General features: G+C 33.5%; 3 protein-coding genes and 1 long non-coding RNA gene across 4 annotated transcripts; 1 reads left to right on the top strand and 3 right to left on the bottom strand.

The window, feature by feature from the left end:
• Nucleotides 1–1,861: 1,861 nt before the first annotated feature.
• LOC107776934 (inactive LRR receptor-like serine/threonine-protein kinase BIR2) lies at nt 1,862–3,489 on the top strand. Its single transcript, XM_016596888.2, has one exon. It carries the CDS (start codon nt 2,011–2,013, stop codon nt 3,118–3,120), a length of 1,110 nt encoding a protein of 369 aa, XP_016452374.2. The 5' UTR covers nt 1,862–2,010; the 3' UTR covers nt 3,121–3,489.
• Nucleotides 3,490–4,192: 703 nt separating this feature from the next.
• On the bottom strand, nt 4,193–6,651 carry LOC107776931 (uncharacterized). Its single transcript, XR_012701255.1, has 3 exons — nt 6,579–6,651; nt 4,362–4,427; nt 4,193–4,261 (listed from the first exon to the last, which is right to left on the bottom strand). It is a non-coding gene; the product is annotated as an uncharacterized LOC107776931 (long non-coding RNA).
• Nucleotides 6,652–7,849: 1,198 nt separating this feature from the next.
• Nucleotides 7,850–12,411, bottom strand: LOC107776930 (uncharacterized). The gene is made up of 10 exons (XM_016596885.2): nt 11,946–12,411; nt 11,749–11,843; nt 11,487–11,582; nt 10,779–10,883; nt 10,575–10,679; nt 10,241–10,379; nt 8,959–9,074; nt 8,793–8,849; nt 8,189–8,428; nt 7,850–8,110 (listed from the first exon to the last, which is right to left on the bottom strand). The coding sequence occupies exons 1-9, from the start codon at nt 12,172–12,174 to the stop codon at nt 8,282–8,284; spliced, it is 1,089 nt and encodes a 362-aa protein (XP_016452371.1). The 5' UTR covers nt 12,175–12,411; the 3' UTR covers nt 7,850–8,110; nt 8,189–8,281.
• A 3,191-nt stretch (nt 12,412–15,602) lies between these two features.
• Nucleotides 15,603–19,818, bottom strand: LOC107776929 (probable prolyl 4-hydroxylase 6). Its single transcript, NM_001325226.1, is given in 8 exon segments — nt 15,603–16,123; nt 17,056–17,116; nt 17,222–17,397; nt 17,500–17,557; nt 18,678–18,782; nt 19,360–19,417; nt 19,517–19,609; nt 19,703–19,818. Coding segments are annotated over 8 exon segments (957 nt in total). The 3' UTR covers nt 15,603–15,833.
• Between the last annotated feature and the right edge of the window lie 673 nt (nt 19,819–20,491).

Here is a 20,491-nt window from a genome sequence, read left to right as displayed (position 1 = left end):
AATCTCAGTTTTCGGATGATTTGGCAGAGTTTTAATGTGACTTGAATTGAAAATTCGAAGTAGAAGATGAAACATGAAAAAATGATATGTGTATCACACTGTGTATCATTTGCATATCACATATGTATCATATTTGTATCAAATGTGTATCACATATATATATCCATGTATACCTCTGTGTGTGATACATGTGTCGCAAAAGAATTTTTTGAATTCGATTTTAACTACGAATTTTGGTACGAAATCAGTCCAAATCACCTCCAATCTTCCTCAAAATTTGTACATTGACTCATCTATATGTTTTCAATGAATTTCAACCATAACCATTGAAAAAGGTCCTTTTTTGCTTAGATTCTTGGAATATTGTATATATTTTTCGTATTTGATCACCTTGTTTCATACCTCATCCATGAATTTTTCTTTCTGTCTTGCATCTAATGTTGCTGATCACGCTTAAAAATATGGAAGGAGATATTTGCGTGTGATTCTTGCAGAGAAAGAACCTTATTTATTTGGATTTTCAATTTTCATATGTGCTTGGCTAGTTTTGGTAAGTTTATGATTAATGACTAGAGGTTGGTGAGTTAGAACTTATTTGGGACATTTATGTAAGATTCCCTATTTTCAAATGTGATCAATATATATATATATATATATATATATATATATATATATATATATATATATATATATATATATATATATATATATATATATATATATATATATATATATATATATATATATATATATATATATATATATATATATATATATATATATATATATATATATATATATATATATATATACACACACACACAAAAATGAACTTCTTTCAATGGGTATGGTTGAAATTCATTGAAAACATATAGATGAGTCAATATACAAATTTTGAGGAAGATTGGAGGTGATTTGGACTGATTTGGTATCAAAATTCGTAGTTAAAATCGAGTTCAAAAAATTCTTCTATGACACATGTATCACACAAAGAGGTATACATGCACACATACAAGTATACATGGATATACATGTAATACACATTTAATACAAATATGATACATATGTGATACACAAATGATATACAATGTAATACACATCATTTTTTTTTCCATGTTTCATCTTCTACTTCGAATTTTTAATTCAAACCACATTAAAACTCTGTCAAATCATCCGAAAACTGAGATTCAAACTCCTTAAGATGTACCCAATTTATTCTAATAACACACACTCAAAAGAAAGCAGAAATTTAACCTTTTTTTGCTACAAATAGCTAATTGGCTAATATTGATAACATTTGGCTAATATAAGTTATATTTAATGAATTGGCCATTTTTTGTATTAAGCTACTTATAAATGAACATAGCTGGTGGTTTCCCTTAAAAATATGGTTGGAGATCTTTGTGTGTGATTCTTAGAGAGAAAGAACCTTATTATTTGAATTTTTAATTTTTATATGTGTTTGACTAATTTTGATAAATCTATGATTAATATTTAGATGTTGGTATATTGAAACTTATTTGGGATATTTATGTAAGATTTTCCTTTAAATACTGAAGTTTTATATTTACAATTACTAATGATCAAACTATTATGTGCACAACCACAAATACTAAAATATTAGTTATAGGCTTATAGCCTAACAAATGAGACAAAAGAGTCATGAATGTAGTGCAAGTTTGACCCACAACCTTAAAATTTTGAATTGGGGTATGTCAATACTTAGCCATATAAAATTTTATTCCCACACTGAAACAGAAATAAAAACAAAAAGCGGGAAATAACGTGGGACATATTGTATCCTCTCCGAAGACTCCACTCCATTAATTCTAACATGAGTAATAATAGCAATGAACAAACTTTACAAATTCCCAGATATATAATTCCAAGGTTCCACTTCATCATTCAAGTCAATACCTATGTTTTCCTTTCTCCTTTCCCTGTGGTGGATTAAGTAAGAAAAATTTAGCTATTATTATTGTTACTGGTGTTTTTGGTGCTGCTGCTTCTATGTTGTTGGGTTTTGGGGCTTGGTATTGGTATTTTACGAAGGCGGGGAAGAGAAGGAGGAAGATGGGTTATGGGTTAGGGAGAGATGATTCGGATAGGTGGGCTGAGAAGTTGAGGGCTCATAGGCTTACTCAGGTTATGTTGTTTCAGAAACCGCTTGTGAAGGTTAAGTTAGCGGACTTGTTGGCTGCCACGAATAATTTTAGTATGAAGAGTGTGATAAACTCGACTAGGACAGGGACTACATTTAGAGCTGTTTTACGTGATGGTTCTGCGCTTGCTATTAAACGGCTTAAGACTTGCAAGCTGAGTGAGAAGCAGTTTCGGATGGAGATGAATAGGTTAGGACAGGTTAGGCATCCTAATTTGGTGCCACTTTTGGGGTTTTGTGTTGTTGAAGAGGAAAAACTCTTGGTTTATAAGCACCTTTTAAATGGTACTTTGTATTCATTCTTGAATGGGAACGCAAGTGTGTTGGATTGGCCGACTAGGTTTAGGATTGGTTTGGGAGCTGCGAGGGGCCTTGCTTGGCTACATCATGGTTGCAATCCGCCAATCTTGCACCAAAACATATGTTCTAATGTTATTTTCCTTGACGAAGATTTTGATGCTAGAATAATGGATTTTGGGTTGGCGAGGCTGATGACTCCTTCAGACGCGAAAGAGACTAGTTTTGTGAATGGGGAGTTGGGTGAGTTTGGGTATGTTGCTCCGGAGTACTCGAGCACAATGGTGGCTTCGCTGAAAGGGGATGTTTACAGCTTCGGAGTTATGCTTTTGGAGTTGGCTACTGGGCAAAGACCTCTAGAAATCACTACTGCTGACAAAGGTTTTAAGGGAAATTTGGTTGACTGGGTAAATCAGCTCTCTGTTTCTGGTTGGATTAAAGATGCAATTGATAAGCACATATGTGGGAAGGGCCATGATGAAGAGGTTGTGCAATTCCTAAAAATTGCTTCCAATTGTGTAATTTCTCGGCCCAAGGAGAGATGGTCTATGTATCAAGTTTATGAATCACTAAAGAGCATGGCTGAGGAACGAGGTTTCTCTGAACAGTTTGACGAATTTCCCTTACTATTTAACAAACAAGATATTAGCAGTCCCATTTGATGCATGAATGGAAAAGCATTACGAAATGTTTCACATTTGGTGAACACAACTACATCCTATGGTAAGTTCTTCACTTCCCTTAGGTGCAAGTGGAATCAGGAACGATACATATGGTTCTGTAAAGGACTACCACGAATATTGCTGCATTATACTGTGAAATCACAAATCATTTTGTAAGTCTTCTGCTTGAAAAATATTGTAGAGATAGCAAGTGTTATTGGTTTCTTATGTTTCTGTTTTCCCTTAGCTGATAGTTATGCATTAACAAGACACTGAGCAAAACTTGTCACATAGTTGCTCGAAATCTGTAGTACTACTAATTTAGCTTTTTGCAACTGACCTGGGCATTGGCCTTTTAAGGTCACAGCATATCCCTTTGTCCTTCATATATTAAGCGCGTCCCTTGCTATCATTTATCGTTTGTATATCAAATTATAGAATATCTAAATTCCTTTTTCAGATTTGAATCTTAAGCCAAACAAGAGAAAAGACTATGCTGCCTTAGCTTCAACATTTGTCGATGATTACTCTAGATTGACTCTATTGTATCATTTCTACATGTTTGCTTTTTGGAGGTTTGATGAAAAGAAAATTCCTTTTTTTCCCCTTTAGTAAGCGAAAAAGCACAAGATTCTGACGAATATCTGAAAGTAAGGAAAGCTATGCAATGCCTATACAGGCAATGCTATATTCCCAAACGGATTGGTTTGGTAAAATATCTGCCTTTACATTGGGATTAATTTATCCAATGGAGATACAACCAAGGCAGAGTTATTGGCAATTAAACCTTCTGATTAGTCTTGGAATATATTGTTGATCAGTAATGTTAGTTCCTTTTGCAAAATTTATGTTTCTGATTGGGAATGATTTTTTCACTAAATTGGAAGTCAAATGGGCGTTTTAAAGGCTATTTGCCCTCTTGAATTTGATTTGGCAGCTGAAATTTTCATTCACTTGATTGCAATTTGCTTCTCTACAAACAGATGGTGCTTAGTACTCAGATGTGTAATGCACAATGAAAGCAGAAAAAATCTTGTTGATTGGCGAAACTCTTTGCAATAGTAGTTGTCAAATGTGAAGCCTCTTACTTTGCCCCTAAGCTCAAGCTCGAATGCGTGTTTCCATGTACTTTCCTGCTTCCCTGAAAAACCATTTATAAATATGGAGTATAAAATCACTAACTTGTTATACCTATAGAAGTATATGCTTATTCAAGACTCTTGCTCATGAATATTAAATACCTGTTGTGTATGGGATCAGGTTCGCTCCATACTCTTCTTTTGCTGACATAATTGAGATTGGTATTCCTTTGAAAAAGAAGAAAATGACTTTCAGTTTCTGTTGTTATCCTCCTAGCGTCTAAATGATTGCTTGTTGTCGCAGTAATTGTTTTGGTGACAGTTTTGGCTTTTTGTTTCACTAAAATCTCAGCAGATACAAAACATAGAAAACTAAGTAAAAGAATAGCTCTCAAGAAACCCCTCAAAATGCTGCTGCCACGGCCAGCACCACCACCACCCATAACTAGCACTCCTACGTCGCACTCGCCTGTATCTGATCTTCAATGCTCATTTCTGGATCAGTGGAACGCGCCAACCCCAATTTTAGGATTTTTTTTCCTTCCTCTGGTACTATGTAAACAGAAACTATAAACAGTATACAATGGTAATCTGTTGTTCGAATGGTCTTTCAGGGAGGTTTATGGTTTGCCATAAGATTAATATATAGCATGGAAAAGTTAAAGTTCGTTATGTCCAAAAGCAACAAAAAGGATGGGGTATAGTTGAAGATGTGGGGTAAAAGGGGAGAGAATTAAGCATAGGGATAGGTCGAGAACAGTTATATAAGAAAGTAAAGTGTCCTATGTTTTTATATTGATTAGATTTGAAATTTTGGAATTGTGGGTTTCGAATTTAATAGTTGTTGAAATTTTAGTAAATTTACATTAACATATATACATTATATGAAAAATGTTGTGTTCGGTTGACCCTGATTCGCCTCTGAATGGTGCATATTCATGCAACAAAACCAAGGGACCTCACTGCTGAGTGTAGAGGCAACATGAGACGGGATGTAAATATATATGTAAAAAAGTACAAAAGTTTCAAATTTTAATTTTAAATTCAAAATTTTAAGCATACAAATGAGTTCAATGGTAAGAATTTAATGGTTGAACTTTTCGGGTTTAACCTGCAGATTTGAGTGTTCTAGAACTGGCTATTCGTAAATGCTGATATTAAAGAGGTGATTTTGACACACTGAAGGAGAAACTAGATTCAAAATTATCACTAGGGGTGTTCAAATCGAACCGGAAAATCGCACCAAACCGAAAAGTCAAACCAAACCGATTATCCGATTAGGTTTGGTTTGACTTGGTTTGGTACTGAGTAAAAAAATCTGAACCAAACCAACATATAAATATATAATTTTTATATATACTTTTAAGATTTAATATAGAATTTTCTTTAAAAATATATCTAGAAATATTTGGGATCCTCCCATAGATATATATTTGTAATAGAACAATGAAGTGCATTCATTTTTATTTACTTTAAATAATAGGTTGTATCATTTTCTTATCAAATGTTATTGAAATACGTCAATCATCTTTTTGTTCTTTCATATTCATAAGTCAAAATTTCTTATATATTTTTCGAATTTGAAATGGTATTTCGATAATTTAAAATTAATAGAGCATATCATTATTTAGGTATCAAATTAATTTTTATATTTATTTATTAAAATCGGTTAACCTTGAAAACATACATCAACGAAAAATTATTGTTAGACGGCTAATAAAATAGCTACCATGCGTTATTAAAAAAAATTCTCCCATAAGAATATTTTATAGATCATATGGTTGTCAATTTTTTTAATTTTTACTAAACATATATTCACTTATCATAACTTTAACAAAGTAAGATTGAAATAATATTCATGTAACAAAAAAACTCGAAAAATTCGAAAAATCCGATAAAACCGAACCAATCCAAACCGATATAGTTGGTTTTGATAAAATCCGAACCAACTCGGTCCATGTACACCCCTAATCATCACATCTCCGTCAGAGCAAATCAAAGAGAACTTTATTTCTTATTCCAGAATAAATTTGGAATTGCCGTCCCACAAGTAAAAACACCCTCTTTTGCCCCGGTATAAAATTTTACTAGCTCTATTTGTCATTAATTTTCTTCTCCAGCCAGAAACTTATCTAGCGTTTGAATATAGATTTGGCTGCAATTTGCAAAATTATGTTAAAAAATAATTTTTGAAAGTTAAAATTGTATTTGGATATGCATTTTATATGAAAAAAAAGTTAAAGTTTTGTGAGTGGAAGAAAAATTTTCACCCAAAAATTGCTCAAAACCAGCTTGAATTTTTTTATTTAAAAAACTAATCATATTTCATGAACAAAAGAAACCAAAATCTATGAACAAAGGGGAAGTTAAAATATCTACTTGTTTTAGAAGTCACGTATCTTCATCCGAAGAATCTGTAAAGGAAACTCCTTAAAAGAAGTGCCTGCAAAAGAAATAAGAACCTTCTGAGTTCTGACCATATCATCCAGTCCTTAGGCCGTCTATTTACGGAAAACACTGTCCATTTTACTTAATCTTAGAAGAGACATTATCTGCAAGCACATTCTCCATTATGTTCTAATCGCAGTCAGGACCAGTACAATGCGGTCCCTATAGAATCTAAAGCTTTTTTATGCAAAAAGAGATTCTGAGATATAAAAAGTATACATGTGAATATGAAAGATGGAATATTTACACCAAAGTTTGGTACACTAGTGATGAAGTGAGAATAGCTTTTACCCGTTAGATCCAGATTTTAAAATAAGATGCTATCACTCATCCAAAGTTCAAAATAGAATGCCAACTTTCAACACAAGTTTAGAAGCGTATCAGACTGTATATTGAATTCATGTTAACGCTAAAGACACCCACATCCAATATTCAAAGTATTTAATCACACTAGGGTGGCAAACGGGCGGGTCGCAAAAGAGGTAATTCAAAAAAACGGATAAATTATCCGATCCGACCCATATTTAATACGGATAAAAAATGAATTACCCAACAGATAATATGGATATACATATTATCCATGACTTCTTGAATATGATCACTTTTGGGAGAATTGTTAGTCTCCCAAACTTGAGTAACCCCCAATTTGAGGTTTTACAAATGTAAAAGTTAAACTCATTAGTTATTCATTGGTTATCCATATTCTAGATGGATAATATGGTTCTTATCCATATTTGACTCGTTTTTAAAAAGTTCATTATCCAATCCATTGTTTAATGGATAATATGGATGGATAATTATTTTCTTTTAACCATTTTGACACCTATAAATCACACTTATTCTGCTTCATTAGATAAGAGATCATACTGAATCCTGAGGGGATAATCTCTATAAGTCCAAATACTGACCTACTTTACTCTCAGATGAGAGGTAGGACAAAGAAGCTTCCTCTGATATAACTCAAGGTACCAAATAACGTGACCCATCGCTAATGTTCAAACAACAGTTCCATCTGTTCTTGACCTATCTTTACAAAAGAAATCATATCACTGTCAGTCATGCTCCTTTTTCCAGCTTTTCTAATACTACCTTGTTCAAAAATTCAAATAAAAAGACGAGTTTTTCCATATACAAGTTGAATGTGATGTTGAAAAGAGAATGCTGGACGAAATACATGGGATATCAGATTCAGGCTTTGAAAATTGAGAATAAATTTCTTTGGCGTTTTCCATTATCATAATGTAGACAAAGCAAGGATAAACAGGGAATGGCACATTGATACAACTTAAACGATCCATTGTGTGTAGAATAGGTAATAATATATATATTTACATTTACTAGCAAAACCCTGCAGAAAACTCGTAATGTATTCTTACATACGGCTGCTCATTATGAGTGAGTCAAGTATATCATCCCAATGGGGCAGCAGCCAGGGATGCAAAATGCCCCAAGAAGCAATTGACCTGCAGTTTAAAAATCAATCTGATTGATCAGAAGCAATCTGTAGCAAGACGATTAAAGGAGCACAAAAGCAAAATTACCACGTGAATAGATGGAGAGAAATGGTGCAATCAAATGTCTGGCAGCATTTTACACCCTCTTGACTATAAGATATGTTATGCAATTCTCAGTAGTTAAACTGAAGATGCCGAAATCTCCAATTCCCTTAACAAATTCAGCTTTTCCTGCCTTCTCTTTGTCTTCTCAACATATTTCTTCTTCTGCGCCCACTTTGGTCCATATATTGCCAAATGCGTTCGACCAAACCGCCGATCAGATATCTGCATTCCTTATAACAAGAGAGAGAGAGAGAGAGAGAGAGAGAGAGAGAGAGAGAGAGAGAGAGAGAGAGAGAGAGAGAGAATTAGTTCCTTTGTGTATAATTGAACAATACATCCAGCTAGCTCTGTAAAACGTTTAAGTTTCTGTTAAGATGAAAACACCATCCAAGCACATTTACTAATGACAAAATGGAAAATCACAGCCTACGCATTAAGCAATCAGCTATATTTCTAATAATAACATCCAATAACGAAATGTCTTAGTACATCCACTCAAGCAGGGGAGGGGATAGTGCTGTCCTAATACTGACAAATTGGAACTGCTCTTTATATCAAAAAAAAGGGGAGGGGAACTGCTCAATACCTTAACAAGACACCCGCATGAATCCAGCATATCAGTTCTCAAGGGGTACTCCACCAACTGAATACACAAAAATATGTTGACAACCAACCAAAAAAAAAAAAAAAAAAAAACTGGATGGAAAAGGAACACATGTGATATTATAAAGCACAATCACTGTGACACTTACTATAAATGTATTCTCTCCCACTACTGATGATGTCGAAATTTGATTCATTAATATACTGTAATCAACTGCAGCATATGGTGGTGTAACACTAATATAATCAAAGCTCCCACCTTCACCTGGAAAAAAAAAGAAGAAGAAAGAAACAAATCTTTGACTGTTATATTTCAGTAAAAGAGCAGTATAAAACTTGCATGGTTAGAGCTTTGTTTTCGGAACACATCTTCCCTCAAAATTGTAACTAACTGCTCAGTTATTGACCACTGCCGGACAACACAACAAAAAAGATCATGCGAGTGAAGAAAAAGAGAGGAGAAACTGTACTGCTTGCAAATTTTCTGGAAGTACAGAATTGGTGAAGAAAGGATATAAAGGATTGACTTGCCACAATCAACAACAATATCAAGCGAACCTTCATAAAAATGGGTTAAACTGGCCCAGGGCCAAGCATGTGATAAGGTAAGCACCAACCACATCTGTAACACCCACCCCCACCCCCAACATCCCAAACCTCTCATATTACTCTTCTCCACCAGGAAATTACCAACTGCAGGTAATAAATATTAGGTATCTGGTTAAGTTTCATTTAAAGACCTCCTTGTTCAATGTTACTGCCAATGATTGTTGCAGTATGCAGATCACAACTACCTTTACTGATTGTTTGACTAACAAGATATAAAATATACAATGTATTCCCATATTTGGGAATTAGTATTTCCATGCCTTCTAAATCTTTTTGATCAAGGGAATAAGGAACCCCCTTGATGGTAACAGTTAGAGGCAGCCTACTGTTAGTACCATGTTGGGCAGCAAGAAAACAAGGCTCACATCCAACCTGCCCACCCATTGACATACGTAATGATCTTGAAAAATGCGTTAGTACGATGAAAAGAGACACAACAAGCGATATAATGTTATCAGTATAGCCTGTGCCTTTTAAGAATTAACTTCAGTAAAAATGTTCAAGGTGCTTTCATTTTTCTGTTTCCTTTTTTGATAGCAAAAATCAAGTAAAAAAGAAAGCAAACAAACTTTGTATCTTATACATTTTCAGGGTGAGTAAACAAACCTTCTTTTCATACATTTTCATAGCTAGTAATAACCTTCTACTTTGTACAACAAATGTACAAGGAAACATCAGATAAAAGATTCAATGAACCTCTTGAGAGAGAGAGAGAGAGATCCAATTGAGAGTCAAATCAGAATCACTCATTCATGATACTAGTAATTCCCTAACTTAGTTCGCTTTGTAGGGCAGCAGATTGACGGGAAGAGAAACTCTTACCAAGAAAATTTTCTGCTCGCTCCAAGAAGCTTTCAACACGGACAGTATGTATGACTGAGACATCAAGGAAATCAGTCCATTCCAAATTTGGCCGCAGAACATCTGAGACAACCCAAGGGTCCATCTCAACAAAATGTACCTAGGAATTTGCAAACAGAAATATACACAAATGCTATGAGCGCAAAATGACATATAAAGACTAAATAAAATATGAAGCTCCACAAATCAACTGCTAACTTAAAAACATACGGAGACAATAAAAGTTTCACTAGTAATAAGTAAATAAAATACAGCATATGATCCTGAAAAAGGTTGCTACTGTTTTAATGCTAACCTCAGAACATCCTCGACTGACGGCTTCTATACCAACTGATCCTGTCCCACTATAGAGGTCTAACCAACGGCCAGGCCTTAAAGATGCAGGGCAACCACCGGCTGCCTATACAGCGGAAAACAATTTATATTTAACAACATTACAATGGTGTATCTTGTGTTACATCAAAGACGAACTGCACTAAACGGCTAACAAGAGTCTCACTTGCAAAATGCCAAATGCAGCAGCTTTTACGACTTCCATCATGGGACGCACATCCATACTCTTTGGTGAGAGCAATTTCTTCCTCCGTGCTGTCCCTCCAACAACCTTAAAAATAAAACTCATTCTAAGAGCAAAGACACTAGGGAAAATGAATTACAACCAGTATGCAGTAGAATCATAGATATGATTGAATTATCAACAAATGCACCGCACCAGTCTACAGAACTCAAAGAGCTTTTCCGCTAATGAACTTGCAATTTCTTAAAGAAGAATTAACTTAAATAGCCGCCGACCCAAGCACTTAAACTTAAAATAGCCGACAAATGTATAATATATGTATCATCTATGTATAGTATGTGTATAATCGCGTATAATCATTGTATAATCGTGTATAATCATTGTATAATCCATATATACTGGCTAGAAAAAGTAAACAGTGAATTCGACCGGCTATTTGTGTAAAGATTCCTTTCTTAAACTCATTAGGTATGCCTAGAACACTAGTTCATAATGCTGCAGCTTTTCATTACATGTATATCATTTCATAAAGCAACAAAGAAGAAAGCGTTCCAGTACACATCTCAACTATCTCACAATTGCACTACAAAAATCAGTCTTTTCTAATTCTAAATTACAAAAAGACCGGGACAAAAGGGAATTCTCCATTAGCAGCCAAAGATTAAGCTAAAATGTAATTGCAAAACAAACCTGAAGCAATTTATGTGTCTCGCGTGGAGGTTTAGGTTCTTCCAGAAGGACCTGTTTTCCACTTCCGCTCTTGGATTGTTCCCTTCTCTTCTTTGTCTATTAAATCATTGAAAGCATTACTGTTAATATCAATTAAAACTAATTTTCAATCTAGTTAAGGTCAGCTACATGAAATATAAGCATTACACTCTATTCAGGCACATTTCTTATCTTATTTAAAATAACCAAATATATTTATTTCAAAGAGGGTTAAATGACATACCTTTGGAGAAGGTTCAGATAAGAACTCATCCGGATTAAGACCGTATTGTTCAAGTAACTGCCTTTTCTTATCAACTGAAAGTTCCTTCTTGGATTCTGACAGTAGTAATATTTTTTTTGTTAGATTTAAGTAATAATTTTAATTGAAACAAAACACTTTCAATTTGAAACGAAGATAGAGGAAGCGAAATAACTTACTGTAAGAGAAAGTGATAATGAATGGGCGGCGACGATTGGTGGCTGTGAAAGGATAACCGACGAGAGAAGGATTTGAGCTAAGTAAAGTGGTGTCGGGGAATATTGAACGAGAGCCGAGAGGTGAGAGAAATGAAAGAACAGTATGTGATGATGAAACCGCCATTTCTGCAGCTCCAATTGCAGTGTCACTTTTCTCACTAATCAGAATTGGTGAAGCGACTTTAAGCATTTATCATTTTCTTGAGAACACTGATGGATAGAGTTGAGACTGGGAACTATGTGAGGAAAATCTTGAGGAATAAAAGTCATTTAGTAAGAATAATATTTTATTTCTTCCTTTTTTTCTTCTTCTTTTAATCATGAATCGAACTGCTTAGTCAAATTGTAACGTTTTCCAAAATAAAGGGTTCGTTTGAATTTACTGATTGAAACTAGTCCATAAGAGCTATGTGCTGTGTGTTTTACAAAATTGCTAAAATCTATATCTCTCTATATATATAAATAAAATTGGGATATAAAAGATGATGTGCCATGTTTCTTTGGCCAAGGATTACATTTATTTTTTTTCTTAGATTTTATATATTTTCCCTTATTTTTGCATTTAATTTAAATTTTGTTAACAATTAAGCATGCCTTATTTATATATTTCATCATTAATATACTATTCATCTTTTTTCATAAAACGTTTATCGGCATTAATTAACAGAGGAAAAAAAATCTTTATTTCAATCAATAATGTCGGTAAAATAGGAAGAGGTTGATAGTACCTCTTAATTCTCATTAAAGTATCACTCTAGCTTCCCTTTAAATTAAATCTTCAAGCTCACTGAAAAACAAAAAAACAAATCATGTAAGCTGCCTTTCCCTTCCTTTTTGCTTTTCTTTTATTTATTTTTGTTCGTTACTAGATCTCTTTTTGATCATTTTTTCTCTTGCAGCGCTAGCACTACTATTACTGAACAACTCAAGAGGATACTATTACTCAATATGATATATTCCTATTTTATCTTTTTCCTCATTTTTTAACCTTTCTCTTATATTTTCTATTTAATCTTATTGCAAGAATAAGAGTTTAAACTATTGTTATTTTTCCTTTTGGTAATAAAAAGCAATATTTATGTGTTGTCCAGTGACTACAAATAGTTATTATTTTTCCCTTTACTTCTTTCTGCGATGAGAAGCATTGTTAATTTGTTGTCTAATGATTATAAATAGTTGCATTTGGTGAAGAGAATAAGAAAAAGATAGAGGAGGCAGTCAATAAATGGATGATACTTTGAATAGAGAGTGGACAGCAAAAAGGGATCGAGTGAGGGCATCAAATACTTTTTTTTCTAAAACAATATATAACATAATTGTGTTTTTTTAGATGATCACCTTATTATCTTTCTATAGATCAAGAAAGAGTTTAGTATTCGATTCAAGTCTTAAACTCTCCAGTTATGTTTTTGACAATCCGTACTACTGTTTACTTTTGCCACTGAAATTATAAATGCTGCTAATATTTTATTAACTTATATGAGGTGTATATATTGTATGATTCTTAAGGTATTGTGCTTCACATGTATCAGATACAAATACTTATAAAATATATAAGCTACTAAATTACCTCTAAAATATAAAGGCAACTAAACCAAAATTTCAAGTTTAGATATGATTTCGTTTTATAGGGATCTAATAAGATGATGTAAGACAATTCATTTGTAATAAAGTAGTGGATTAGTGATGTTATTACTAATAAACTCCGTAAAAAGGTGTTAAGCTTTTCTCTAGTTAAAATGACTGTAATGTCTTTAATTTTATTTATAAATAATATAAATTAATGGTGAAAATAAAATGAAGAGTGGGCTGATGGTTTTGCTCTGGAAACATCATTTCAAGAATTGCGAAAAGTATTGATTATGTATACATTGATTATGATTTTTTTTTACACATTCGACCAATCAAAATAATTACAGTAGCTAACCCGATATATAAAAGATAAAATTATTTATTTTCGGAAGTCGTAAATATAAAATTTATATATATATATAGACTATTATTTGTGAACGGCTATCCAATGCTATTTTTTAAATAAAATAGAAAAGTTAAAGCAAAACTTTAATAGGAGGCCTTTTTTTTTAAAAAAAATCTTATATATTTTATTTGAAATAGATTTTTCTAGCTTTTTCAGAATAAAATTTTTAATAATATTTTGCATAAATCATTTAATCTCTCATGTAACATTATTGATCTTAAGTAAAGAGCTTGATTCAAGAAGTTGATAACTTTATAAGAATAATATCTTGATGTTTCAATACACTTGTTGCAATGATGGAAAAAATATGGAGTTTAACCGTGGATTACTAATTTTCTAATGATAAATGTAATCTTTTTTTTATATAAAATATTTTACTTTTCTACTTTAAAATACTTAATATTTACTAAAACATATTTAGGATCTCACAAGAAGAGTTGTAGTGGGATGGATCAGATCTTTATTTCCTTAACCGGAGGTATTCGGTTCGAGTTTTGAGAATGAAAAAAAATCTTTCTAAAGAGCGTTTCCCACTTTGATGAACTTTACATGAAATGAATTCGAATTAGTCAAAACCCCAAATTAAATACCGAAATAGAAATTTTTTTTGGGGCCCCTAAAATTTTGGCCCGCTTTTGTAGCTTCACCCTCTAGCCACCCCTGAAGATTTCCCAAAGTATTTGGGATAGTAAAAGGTTTGGTCAAATCAAAAAGTACTTACAACAACAACAACAACCCAGTAAAATCCACTAATGGGGTCTGGGGAGGGTAGTGTGTACGCAGACCTTACCCCTACTCCGAAGGAGTAGAGAGGCTGTTTCCGAAAGACCCTCGGCTCAAAAATAAAAAAAGACAAAAGGGACAAAAGGGAGACAATATTAGTGAAAAGTACTTAAAAATGAAAAAGTTATAAGTGAAAAGTAATTTACATATGTTTTTTGGACTTATCTTAACTTGTAGGCATTTAATTTATACTTTTTCTATTTGCCAAAGACTTGGATAAACTAAAATATTTTTATATACTAATTTGATCAGCTTATAAGCTTATCAAACACTCTTGAAATTGCAACTCAGACTATCAAATTATGATTCATGACCACTATTGACATCGAATTTCTTCTTGCAAAAAGAAATTTTTATAAGCTTGAATGAAGTAATATGCATAGCGAAAATTCATTAAGCCGATTCTAATTTGCTAGAAATTGAAAAATAATTATTGTTGGACGAAGTAGTACAATATTTGACTCACTTCTTAAGTAATCCTTTTTATGCACTTGATTTCCCTTGGCCTAAAGTTCTAGTACCTTTTAGGTGCAAATTTATTATGCAACTAAGAAAGATATTCACAAATCTCGTAACAATCATTTATTTCTTGATTTTATAATTAGGTTCAGTAATGCTAAGTGATTACTACTTTCATTGGCAGATTAAAGACTAACCAACCCATCCACTTTAAATTCCTATTTTTCTTCTTAGTGTAATAAGTTATTAAATATGTGTTTGCCCCACAGCTTTCAAAACGTGGAGGTCTGGAAATCCATTGCATCAATCTTTCGCAAAAAAGTATATAACATAATATAAAATTAAGATATTCTGTATGACAAAGGAGTAATTGAAAGAAAAAATGCAGCCACGGAGAGAAGAATCAAGGAGGGCAAAATTTTGAGGGTAATGTCAAAACCTTGACCAGTATCAATACTATCATTTAAAATTCTCACTTAATCAATCCGTCAAAGGTAAAAAAAAAATTCCTTTTTACTTTGATCTGTCTAAAAGGTACTAAATGTACAAACCTAAATATACAAAGATTAAGGATAGGATTGCTGTATTACTTATATGTAATAATAGAAATTTTTGTGTGCATATTCCTATCAGGAGCAAACCTTGCAGCTCTTCCTACAATGACCTACAGAATCTTCAGAACCCATCATGTATAGAGGATTCTTTTCACATTCACCAGCAGTAGCCCACTGGGGGCAGTTCGGATTCTGATCCTTACAAACACTTGATGTTGTCTCAAAGGATCTCACATGAATCCACTTTGTAGCAGACCACTTCTCACCTTCAATAACAGGGCAGCTTCCATGCAAGCTTAGAGGATCAGTTGTTGCATCGGGATGTAGGCTGAAAAACAACAATGCATCACCCTTCCTAGGTTTTACTGCAAATGAGACATGAACATATCAGAATATGAAAACTTTATTACACATTTTATTCTGTTGGTTTTAGTACAATTATTTTTCCATTACGCATCTTATGATGGTCTACGAAGCTGATGCTTTCATCTTCTACAGAAGCCCATGAGACCATTTGTTCTATTCGCGGGGGATGACAGGAGGTTATAGAAAGCAAAGGTGAAATGCATAACTACTTCTGAGATTGCTCTCTCCCTCTAGCCAATGAGGAAGCACATCCAAGATGGCAATCCACAGCTAATTACATTGCTTTTCAATGTAACAACGAAAATCAAGAGAATAAGAAAAAAGATGCTGAATGCTGAACCAAGATGACAAATGCTGAATGCTTGTCCTATTTGCATCAATAGGACAAGCAAATGCTCCATTACAAGGAATTTGCAAGAGGACATTGTTTTCTTCCCTATTATCTTTTTATCATTAATCCAAATAAATGTACTCTGGAAACAACAATAATACTCCCTCCGGTCCACTTTATTTGATTTTTTTGCTGTTTTCACACATATTAAGGAATCCATCTTTTAGCATTAATTAACAATGAAATTGACCATATTAACTTTAATTTGTTCATGGAAATATAACAAACACTCCTAGACTCTTTACTTCAAGGGCAGCTTTGGAAAAAAGAAGTTAATTCCTTTTTGATATTTGAAAAAATCAAATATTATGGACCACAAAAAAAGGCAAATAAATCAATTAAAATGGACCGGAGGGAGTACATGAATATGCTGAAAAAAAGAGCAGCCCGGTGCACGAAGCACCCCGTGTTCACACAGGGTCCGGGAAGGGCCGCACCCCAAAGGGGTGTGATGTAGGCCGTTTACCCAATGCAAGCATCAATGGTTGACTCATAAATCTATAGATAGCACACTCAACCTATTCATGGTGCTAAACATACCTGCATATCCTTTTTTAGCACAATCAGACCAGTCATCACCCTTTGCCTGAGTTTTTTTTGCCTGTAGAGTTTCCCATTAACAAGAGGAAAAAATAAACAAAGAGGAAATATTGCATCATAATCGCCAGCAGAACAGAAAAAGATGAATCATGCAATTAATGATTACCTCTGAATTAGGAAAAACTGTTTCCCCACCCTTCTCAACATCAGATAAATACATAAGAACAGTAGCCACCCGATGACCGCCTAGCTCTTGATTGACTTTGTCATGAAAATAATCAAAATGTGGCTCGTATTTTTGGCCATGTTCGTAATGCAATATCTGAATAGATTCCCCATTCTCTGTATTCCAACTTAATAAAGTAAGAATTTCACATACGCATTATACACATATACACATAATACATGTAGATGAAGCCACTCAACATCATAGAACTACAGTACCTTCAGGAAGAAACGTCCAGGCAGCTATCCTAGCCTCCACATTAGCAACTACTTGATCCTTATAAAGAAGAAAAACAAATGTCAGTGGTCTTCTTCAGTCATTAACCTAGACTAATATAAGTCCACCAAGGTAAATTTTTTAAAATGGAGGATGCAACATTGTATAGTTCAGGAATTCAGTTTCCAAATGAGAAGCAAGGCTGAGGAAATTAGCAGGATATCATCAGCAAGAAAATACATTCAGAAGGAAGTCATCGACTCAACCTGAGGGGAATGTAAAATGACAGGCCATCTCTAAAAAGGTTTCTAGAAGCATTGAATGCTACAAGCGTAATGCTCAAGAGAGGTTTTTCCATACTCAACTACAGATCATTTCACAATATGCTTGGTTCACCCAATATGGTACATGATTAACAATTCTACCCATTTTCAGATAGAACGCATATGAGCTAAATAGAAACTTTGAAATTACATACCAAAATGTATACTAAGTTCTAATCATGTTACCACATGTATTCCTTAGAATATGGCAATCAATCATGTATTGGTAAAATTATCCCAGTATCATTCAATAACAAACATTGAACTACCATTTTATAGTATCTTCCTGTCCGACAAAAGCAAAATCCAAAACATGATTTTGCTGAGAGAAAGTTGATCATACCCTACCATAATTAAAATATTTATTGGGTCAAATGGTCGAAGTTCAAACTACCACAAGTTTAGTTCCTTCAAGGGTAATATTAGAAAGAAATGGTACCCTAAGGTTAAAAGAGAAGCTCAAACATTAATTCCTCATTAAAAGAACATTATAAAAGGGTCCAACGTTAAAGATCCAGACAATTTAAATCTTGTTATCCAGTGATCAAGTTTATTGCATAATCAGTGAGGTCCTCCGCCAATTGAAGATACTTCTTTGTGTGCTCTATCCACCTCTGTCACATACAAATGTTTTCATAAATATGAAATAAGATCTGATGCCACCGTTTCAAAATGACAAATTCTGATAGTAAAAATAGGCATGCAAGTAACTAAAAAGGCAGCACAAGATAATATTGAACTGGCAGAAGGAAGATGACAGAGCACATCCAGATTGATTTTTGATGAAGATGCTTGACAAAACAGGGAAGAAAACCATCTAACATCTGAAATTACAGATAATGAAGGTTTTTGTGAACCTGGGCCTTTCTAAAAAACATGCCAGAGCTTGTCCGAACTTCACTCTCAACGCTTTTTCCTGATTCATTGTCAGCCACCATGGATTTCTCCAGCTTATGTTTAGCCTACTCATTCGAAAAAACATAAACCATGTCAAGTCAAAGGCTAGCTTTGAGTTTTTAGGGTTAACTACAAAGCAAAACAGAGATCTATCGGCACCAAGTAATTAGATGATATCAACTAGCTAGAACTAATAATTCACCGCTCAGCGCATTAGTTATTGCACTTACACTTCAAAAAAGGATTATGACTTTTATTGTTATTGTTATGCATGCATTGTGTCAAATGTTCGTTAGGAGCCTTTGTATTCTGGTTAGAGATTTGTTCATCTATCCGTGACTAAGGGTAAAAAACTTATCCACACTAGGTGTGTACACCAAACCAATAGATACATGATATGTGTTTGAACAGGTTCAAACTTATCTCACTCAACCATAAGCAATAACTAATAAATGAGAGATAGATAATCCTAATTTGCCTTAAAATTGCAACAGCCATTTATCTGGGATTGAGGCGTAGCTGATTGACTGATACACTTGTAAATGTAAAGATGTAAAGTTGTTACATTTAACATATTTTTTTACAGAAAGAGCACAACGATGCATTCTGATTGTACTAAAGAAAGAAGAGAAAAAAGCTAACCAGGGTGATGAAATGATCACATTCCTCATCTGTCAAAAAGTTCCTATATACAAAAGCCCTGCATAATTCATATCACTATCAGTGTCACCCGAATATAAATTCAATATATAAAATAAATGTATCTACATAAACAAAAAGAGAAGAAAAAGGGAGAAACCTTGGGCGCCAGGAGATTTGGGTAACCCGGGTCGGATCAATTGTAGGGGACGAAGACGAACGGTCAGTCAGCAATTTCAGCACCGACGATTTTCTGAAAAAAGCAGCAAATGCATAACAAAAATAACGTACATTATTAGGAAAAAGAATCTATGAACAAATATAGAAAGAGCGACAGAAATCGTACGTTTTTTTATCATTATGCCAACCGGAGAATCGAAGAGAAGTCGAACGAGACAGATCAGGAAAAATGGAAAGGAAACAGAGAGAAAATAAAAGAAGAAGAAAAAGTTGACGGTCCATCGTATTCGTTATTGAAAATTTATGAATGATTTTTGTGTTTGGGTTTTATATTTGTTCGTGCTGGGCAGTTTCGCTTCTCTGTTTATATTTTTTCAGATCAATGGAACCAAAAAAGAAAGCAAAGGAGTGCCAGCTCCTTAGGTATTAAAGTTGTAGTGTTAGTCCCTGGTCTGAGTTAATAAAGGGCGTTCTTTTCAATCGTTACGCCCATTGAATTTTCTTTCCGCGGTTCGAGTCAAGGTCTTCCTCTAGAACGTTCTGCCAACAACTCCTTTTAATAAGCAATCACTTTTTCAGAGAAAAAAAAAAGAAAAGAAAAGGAAAATACACCAAAATATAGGTAAAAAATATTTCATCTAAACTAATAAAATCACTATGTATATGATCGCTGAATATGATTTTATACTTTTATTTTAGTCTAATATACTGCGATGAATTTAGGAGTTGTTTGGTAGGATGGATTAGAAAAAACAATACAAGTATTAACTCTGTGCATTATTTGGTATATATTTTTTAACTTAATTATACATACTTCTTCCCTATGTATAACTAATACATAGCAAATGATGATATTAGCAATGCAAGAATTTTTAATACTGCCATAAATATGGTTAAATATATAATTGCCTCTCAAATGCTGTTTTGCCTTTTTGTTCTCTTCTTGAACTTCAAT

Source organism: Nicotiana tabacum, chromosome 17 (assembly GCF_000715075.1).
Source record: "Nicotiana tabacum cultivar K326 chromosome 17, ASM71507v2, whole genome shotgun sequence".
Classification (NCBI taxonomy): domain Eukaryota; kingdom Viridiplantae; phylum Streptophyta; class Magnoliopsida; order Solanales; family Solanaceae; genus Nicotiana; species Nicotiana tabacum.
The sequence above is the reverse complement of the archived record's forward strand: the minus strand, read 5'-3'. Positions and strand labels throughout refer to the sequence as shown.

What these genes read in the sequence shown, in the direction of transcription:
- LOC107776930 (XM_016596885.2), bottom strand. Translation starts at nt 12,174, where the DNA reads ATGCTTAAAGTCGCTTCACCAATTCTGATTAGTGAGAAAAGTGACACT. An exon ending in CTGCATTTGGCATTTTGCAA is followed by an intron (nt 10,680 to 10,778) that starts GTGAGACTCTTG and finishes TCCGCTGTATAG; the next exon opens with GCAGCCGGTGGTTGCCCTGC. An exon ending in TCAGTCGAGGATGTTCTGAG is followed by an intron (nt 10,380 to 10,574) that starts GTTAGCATTAAA and finishes GCAAATTCCTAG; the next exon opens with GTACATTTTGTTGAGATGGA.
- LOC107776934 (XM_016596888.2), top strand. Translation starts at nt 2,011, where the DNA reads ATGTTGTTGGGTTTTGGGGCTTGGTATTGGTATTTTACGAAGGCGGGG.